General features: G+C 38.4%; 1 protein-coding gene across 1 annotated transcript; it reads right to left on the bottom strand.

Annotated features, from left to right (window-relative positions):
* Positions 1–4,302: 4,302 nt before the first annotated feature.
* On the bottom strand, positions 4,303–7,795 carry LOC132684329 (ferritin heavy chain B-like). Its single transcript, XM_078452619.1, has 4 exons — positions 7,694–7,795; positions 6,865–7,008; positions 5,666–5,791; positions 4,303–4,561 (listed from the first exon to the last, which is right to left on the bottom strand). Exons 1-4 carry the CDS (start codon positions 7,793–7,795, stop codon positions 4,409–4,411), a joined length of 525 nt encoding a protein of 174 aa, XP_078308745.1. The 3' UTR covers positions 4,303–4,408.
* Positions 7,796–8,166: the final 371 nt, after the last annotated feature.

Raw genomic sequence — 8,166 nt, 5'->3', positions numbered from 1 at the left:
GAAAAAGATTTTTAAAAAGAGAAAGTGAAAGTTATAAAAGATTAGGCAAAACGATTAAAAATGAGATTAACAGGAGTTGTTTCACTGGAGAAAAAACAAAAGAAGAGAGTGAAACAAAAATTATAAAATGTTCTGAAATAAAACTTGTGTTTGTATATTAAAAGGCGCGTTGAAGATATAAGAAAACTGTCCCAGAATGACCACTACCAAGACTTCCTACTAACATATATCATACAAACATTAGATGTATCTTACTAACACTAGTAGCAAACTTTGGACGTCTGGTAAAACCACTGTATCATTTTTCAAAGTTTATTTATTTTGAGAGAGACAGAGGCAGGGTGAGCAGGAGGAGGGGAAAAGAGAGAGAAAGGGGGAGATAGAGAAAGAGAGAGAGAGAGAACCTCAAGCAGGCTCCATACTGCCAGTACAGAGCCCACAAAGCCGCAAGATCATGACCTGAGCCAAAACCAAGAGTCAGATGCTTAACCAACTGAGCCACCCAGTTGCCTCTCATTTCTTTTTTAATTCTTTAAAAATTTTTTTTAATGTGTATTTATTTTTGAGACAGAGAGAGAGAGAGAGAGAGCATAAGTGGGGAAGGGGTAGAGAGATAGGGAAACACAGAATCCAAAAGAGGCTCCAGCTTCTGAGCTGTCAGCACAGAGCCCACTGCAGGGCTCAAATTCATGAACCTGAGATCATGGCCTGAGCTGAAGTCGGTCGCTCAACTGACAGAGCCACCCAGGTGCCCCAGGCACCTCTTATTTCGAAGTGAAAGAAAGCCACGTTGGCACAGCTATAGTCCATTCTAACAGAAATGAAACAATACCTATCAGGTACCTAAGGAAAGGAAGTTTGAACCAACAATTTTAAATCCATTCAAGCTGTCCTTCAAGTGTCAAAGCTATAGGCAACAATTTCTGCAAATTCAAGGACTTGGGGAATACTGTCTACATTAGGTCTTACTGAAGCATCTCCCAAAGAACAAAATTCATTCATTCAAAAGATGATCAGGGAAACTTCAGCAAAAAGACTCTGGGTGAACATTTGAACTAGGGCTAAAACAAGAGCTAACTTAAGGGGAACAAAATAAAATATACATATGAACATTTTATTTATATAAATTTTCAATATGGAGGCTATTTTAAAAATTATAATTCTTAATATATTTTTATTCTAGTGCTTGCCTTTATAATTAGCCTTTTATATAATACCCTTAGAACCCTCTTTATTCAGACAATATCTATTGATTCCTATTATGAGCATCAAGTGAGTTAACTTGAGTTAACTTCTTCCTCCTATCTTTTCTCTATAGCTTGCTGTGCCCAATTTTAGTCAATAATATCATTTGTTTTGGAATAAATTGTGTTCTCCAAAAATTCATGGGGTACATGTATGCTTAGTTTTACAAGGAAATATCCTACTGTTTTCCAAAGCAGCTGCACCACTTGTTCTCACCAACAATGTTGAGAGTTTCAATTGTTTTATCATCTTGCCAGCACATGGGTGTTGACAGTTATTTTAATTTTAGCCACTCTGATGAGTAGGTAGTAAGTTAGTATCTCTTCCTGGTCTTTGTATTTCTCAATGATGTTAAGCAAGTTTTATGTATGTTCTCATGTTTTTCTCTGTGATGCTTATTTCTTAGTACTAAATTGTCTGAACCCTCAAAATACTGTTGGGATTATGATCCAGATTGCTTTAGTCCTATACATTGATTTGGAAGGTGTCACAAATTTAATCTTTCTCTCCTCTTAACATTATACAAAGCTTTTATCTCTTTCAGGAAGCATTTTTATTTCATATAATCTTCAAGTTACTTTTTAAGGATTATTCCTAGGCCTAGCTACTTTATGTATTTGTGGATATTATAAGCAAGAAATATATTTTTAATGTTTCCCTGTTTATTGATCATGGGAAAGATTGGCTTGTAGATATTTTTCCTATATCCAGCAACATTATTAAACTTTCTTGTAAGTTATAATGGTTTTTCAGTTCTAGTTATAATCATATCACATTAACTAAGTCTTTTTAAGCAGATATAGCTTCTTTTCCTTTAGTTTTTCTATTACATTATTCGGAATAGTGGTTCTCAAGCAGAGAGACTTTGCCCCTCAGACATTTAGCAATGTCTGGAAACAGTTCTGATTGTCACAGCTATCTGGTAAGTGAAGGCCAAGGATGCTGCTAGACATTTTGCAATGGGTAGGACCCTCCCCACAACAGAGTCATTTGGCTCAAAATGTCAACAGTGCTGAGATTGAGAAACCCTGCTCCAGAACCTCTAGTAATATACAAAGTAGTGAAGTTAAAGCAATCTTGTCTTATTCCTGATTTTAATGTGAATGTCTATCATTATTAGGTATAAAATTTGACATAGTTAGAATTATAAAAGAAGGAATTTATTCAAGAATACTTTGTGAACTAGTAATTCTCCAGTGGTGATAAGTTAATCATGGCAGTGGTTCTCAAAAAGAGGAAGTTATAGAAGAGGTGTGAGAAGGTAGGTAAAGAAGTCCATTATGTGGTTGATGATTGCCAAGGAACATGCCCTTCCTCACTGGAATTACTAAAGCATAAAGTACTATGAAAGATTAGTTAGTATCACCTAGATTACATTGGACCTGCACGCCTTTCTATTTTGCCATTGAAACAATGATATCACTCGCAGTGAAGGTCCTCTTTAGGTTAGAAACTTCTGTGTACTCCATATTTTTATGTATGAATGGGTCAGACTCAACTCTTATTTTTCCTCATTAGCATATTGAAGACATTTTTCAATTTTCTCTTTTCATCTAATATTGATGAGAAAGCTGTTATTAATATGTCAGTTTTCATCCTTTATAATCTCTTTTATGGGGAGCTTTTTTATTCTTGATGCTGTAAAATTTGACTACAATGGATCTTTTTCCTCACTTTCTCTTTCCTCCCAGAACTCTAATTAGATCTTTTGTTTGAACTACATGTCTTAACATCTCAAGTACCATTTCTTTGTTCCTTTGGCTGAGAATTTCTTAGCTTACCTTACATCACTTGCTTGATTAGCTGTGTTTGAATATTCAGTCCATTTGTTAACTTGATTTCTTTTTACCCTAAGATATCTAATTGGCCCTTATCACTTTTTCTTGCTTCAAAAAAATATTTTTTTTCCCCAAGATTTTTTTCTCACTTTCAGTGACCTGTTTTCTTGTAATTGCTTCTGTCATGTATTGACTTTCCTCAAGTTTAAGAATTTACACTATTTTGGGGTGCCTGGGTGGCTCAGTCAGTTAAGCATCTGACTTCAGCTCAGGTCATGATCTCGCGGTTTGTGGGTTCGAGCCCCGTGTCAGGCTCTGTGCTGACAGCTCAGAGCCTGGAGCCTGCTTCGGATTCTGTGTCTCCCTCTCTCTCTGCCCCTCCCCACTCACACTCTGTCTCTCTCTCACTCTCAAAAATACATAAACCTTAAAAAAAATTTAAAAAGAATGTACCCTATTTTACAAACAGAATACATAATCTGAGTAGGTACTGTTCTACATATTTTACATAATTTACTTAATCCTCTTATTAACTATAAACTAAATACTATTAACCCCACTCCATAGACAACTAAAGTGAGTCTATGATTGAAGTAAAAAATTTTTCAAGGCCTTGGAGCTAGTAAGTTTTGGAGTGACAACGTAATCCTATAGAGTGACCTTTCTTCCCAGGTTGTATACGAGTTACGTGAGGCCCTTGGGTCTGACCCAAGCTTCCATACTCATTATTTCCTCCTAAGCAATTATGCTGGTAGCTATCAGCTGGCCCACAGTGGAGAGGGTAAGGGCATCCCCATAGTCTTCAGTGCCTACATTGCCTGTGTACCCTCCTATTTGCTACGCCCACCTTCAGCTGTGAAAGGACACTTTGGTTGCAGCTGCCTATCCCCTGTACACTTTCAGGTGGGAGTCACCATTTCTAGACCAAGAGCTCTTGTTAGCTTTGCATTCAATTAGGAGAAAACCCTCCTATTTTCTAGACTTAAAATACGTATCCAAGCTAGAGGGGAGGGGAGCTATAGTAAGACCTAAGGAAATTACTACTTTCTATTATATCCACTTGGACTGGTTGAATTTATCAAATCCTGACTGTGCATCTGGGTGTTGTTTGAACTATGAGGGAAGGCTTTTTTTCAGTGGGAACGTACCCACTGTTCCAGGAAGCTTTCGCCAAACTCACATTGATGGAAATAACCCTTCTTGTACTCCAATAGCAATTTAACACATAATTATAATGCAAAACCAATTTATTTCCATGTGTAACAATGAAGATGGGATACTAGATAAAAAGGAAAGCAGTCTTCTGTCAAATAGAGATCAAGATTCTTAAGTAGCTGCCTTTGAAACCTATTACAGTGGAACATTCACTGTGTTGCCTTCAGATGTTAAGCCTCTTTACCTGATGCTTCACCAGGTTTTTCAGATGTGACCTCCTTCTCAGTCAGCCTGTCTAATTCCTTCTGATAGCTACGTTGGTATTCCAGATAGTTTATGTTCCTTTTCTGTTTAGCCAGGAACTTTTTCAGGAAGCTTAGGAGCTACAAAAATAAAACCGGGAAAGACTAATTGAAGACCTTTGTCTGCAATGGGAGATGATCTAAGATCTTGCTACCCAACTTATAGTGCGTGGACCAACAGTCCTGGGAGTTTGCCAGAAATGCAGAATCTCAAGCCTCACCCCGACCTAAGAAATCAGATTTTAAGAAGGAACTAGGCTATTCATATGCATATTGAAATCTAAAGAGCACTGGTTGAAGACATTCAAGACCGCTAGGTGAATACAAATATCCACTTTTAATGAATATGAGTGTTAGAGCATCTCCTCAGGAGTACAGATTAATTTAAGTAATGAGCTCCTACTGCAATGGTTTTCTACCCTGTTTATCTGAATCACATGGAGGTTTTGAGTAGGCACCCAGGCCCCATTCCTAAAGTTTTAGATTTAAGTGGTCTAGCATAACACCCAGTCATTTGTAGCTTTTCAGAACTTGTCAGTGAGTCCAATATCTTCTAAGGTTGATAACTTTTGTACTAGGACTTTTTTTTTTCCCCACTGACTCTGAGAAGCTAGGGAGTTGGCAACAAAGTTACCACTACAAGGTAGAGTGTTCACCATCAACCAAGAAGACTTCAGAAAAGTCTATAGGATAAGGGGTCATCATTAATATTCAGTTTTTCAGGGACACTCAAGGATAGTGGTTCTTAAAGTGTAGCCCCTGACCAGCAACATCACCTGGAAACTTGTTAGAAATGCAAATTATTGGATACTACATAAAACAAGTTGAATTAAAAACTCTGGGGGGGGGGGGGGGGGGAGTAGGGCCCAGCAGTTTGTTTTAGTAAATCCTCCAGGTGATTCTGTTATCCATTAAAACGTAAGCACTTTTGGCCTAAGACATTTACAAGCCAGCAACATTATCTAGAGTGTATCATTCCCAGAAAGTCTTCTCCATCTTGTGTTGAGTTGCACTCCTCCTTGCCGGTACACCTACTCTTCCCACACCAACCTACTCCCAGAAATGAGTTCATATATGTGCTTGAGGAAAACAAGCACATATGGGACGATCTATTTTTTTGGACCCATTTCTTAGAAGTCTTCATAGAAGTGAAAGATAACCTTGCTTTCAGAGTTAACTACTTACATCAGTTTCACTATTTTGAGAAGCCAAGTTCATCAGGTCTTGTAGGAGCTTGTTTAATGTGTTTTCCAACTGCAGAGCAGACTCTATAGCTTGAATGCCAGTTCCCCAGTTATCAATGTCAGGCCTCTGTTGAAGAGGAACAAGGAAGTCACTTTTCTACCTCAGAAACTTTATTACACTCTACACCCTGGGTTCCATTATGACTAGGTTTACATAGGCTAGTAGTTTCCAAACTTTGTGGCACAATGGAATCAGCAGAGCATCTTAAATACTCATGTCTGGCTCTCAAATGCAGAAATTCTGGCTTAATTGGTATGGGGTGTAACTGGGTATCGAGATTTTTAAAAGCCCCTCATGTAATTTTAATTTATTACAAAGCTTGACTACTACCAGTACAGTTACATGGGCTTTGGGATTCCATGATAGCGGTTCAGTTCTATTACTACTAGACATTTAGTTCTCTTTATAAAGCTGGAGTTAAAAGAACCTGTCAGATTAGTAGGACTGTTTCTACATATAATAGCCCCAGTTAAGGTTTAGATGGTCCTTTTGGAGTGTATGTCCCAGTGAAAAAGAATTTGTTTTACTACATTGAATATAGCCATATTAGATACCTGAGCGTGCATCTGAATTAGACTAAAGATCTAACATAAGATGCTAACACATTTAGGAAGAAGTCATTAGAGGAGTGCTTCTCAAACTATGCAGAGCATTAGAATCACCTGGAAAGCTTGTTAAGATACCATTCCTTGGGCCCCACCCCTAGAGAATCTGAATCAGTTTGTCCCGTTTGGGTCCAAATATTTTCAGTTTTATTAAATTCCTATGTGCTCCTGATGCTGTTGGTCCATTAAAACAAACAAACAAACAAGGGGCCCCTGCCTAGCTCAGTGGGAAGAACATGAGACTCTTGTTCTCAGGATCATGAGTTTGAGCCCCACGTTGGCTGTAGAGATTACTTAAATAAATAAAAACCGAAAGAAAAAAAAAGAAAGAAAAACCAAACAAGCTTTTGGTGGCTAAGATTTACTCACAAAATATGAAGAGATTACAAATAAGACACATGCTTGCCCTCAAAGTCCGTTGCTATGATCCCATCTAAGAACATGAGTTACCTTACAAGTTAGGTAGCAACTAATCATTTAGCTCTCTGGACCCACAGAGTTGATCCTAACAAAGTAACAAAGTCACACAGTCACCTTAATCACCGGAAGGCAGATTTTACTCCGATGCTCTCTTAGATAGGTTATGAACTGCTTTGCATGTTCTTTCTTCACCTCAATTTGGTCTTCAAAGAAGGGGAGATAAAGAGGTGCTTCCGTCTCTTCATCGTAGTAATAGGACTGGAACAGGGGTGAGAACGGGGGCAGAATGGTGGTGAGAGAAACTGAATTTCAAGACTGAAAAATCCTACACAAGCTCACTTCATTATTTCCGTGTGGTTCAAAGGAGGCCTTCTTTGTTCTTTCCGTAGTTTGTCCTTTGATTTTCAGAAGGCCCAGGCTGTCTTTCTGAACCCAGGCTACCTCAAGGAGAAGCCACCCAGATTCTAATGTACTGGTGCCTAATCTTTGGCCATTATGGCCTTTTTAGGGGTCAGATTTGTGAACCTGACATGCTGGCATTTATTTCCAGTTAAACATGTAGAAATGCTGGCAGAAGTCCAGCATAAATTGACATTTTAAATGTCAATCTAGTTCATCAATCCTCATATATCTACATTAACTCTCTAAGACTATATGGGTGAAAAATTGCTTATTTCGTTTTCCCCACATAGTTGATGCTCATATAGCATTGGGAAGCCACAAGAAAGAACTGTGATTCTCCCTATCACCTCCCATAGTTTGTAATCGCAGCTCTGAATCATTGGGCCTCAGTGCGACAAAACCCTAGCCTTTAAGTTACTCTCTCATCTAGTATCAAACCACAAACATGCAATAGCTACCATTACTAAAGATATAGAGGATATGTCATCACCCCAACCAGAGCTAAAACCTCCCTCCCAGAGCCTCAAAAACTCATACTAACCATAGTTAAATAAGCATCACTGACATTCAGCTCATAAGATGCTAGATAATTAACAGCAACCCTACAGGCCTCAGAGAGGAGTTTTTGAGCCTGGGATCCCATCTCAGCTTTAGAGAAAACCAGGCATAAAAAGGGCTACCCATTAAGGTAGGAGAGTTCTTAAATACCAACAGGCATATAGCCAGCCCACTTCCATCCAGCTGAAAACTAGATGAAATTCCATCCAGCTGAGATTAACAGCTACTAATCTACCAATGAGGATGTTGTTTCTGCATGAAAACACCAGTCTGACCTAAGAAAAATGGGGGTGGGGGGCAGGAACCCTAATCCTCCTAACCCAGCAGCGTTCAGTTTTCTCCCTCACATTCACTCTGAATATGAGAAAGTTAATACATTTCCTGAACAGGGAAACATTAACAGAGTAGCTGCATTACATTTCATTTTCTTCTTTCTTCAAAAACTATTTATGGCAC

The sequence above is a fragment of the Panthera onca genome, chromosome C2 (genome assembly GCF_046562875.1).
Source record: "Panthera onca isolate mPanOnc1 chromosome C2, mPanOnc1 haplotype 2, whole genome shotgun sequence".
In the NCBI taxonomy this organism is placed as follows: domain Eukaryota; kingdom Metazoa; phylum Chordata; class Mammalia; order Carnivora; family Felidae; genus Panthera; species Panthera onca.
This window is presented reverse-complemented; position numbering and strand designations above follow the sequence as displayed.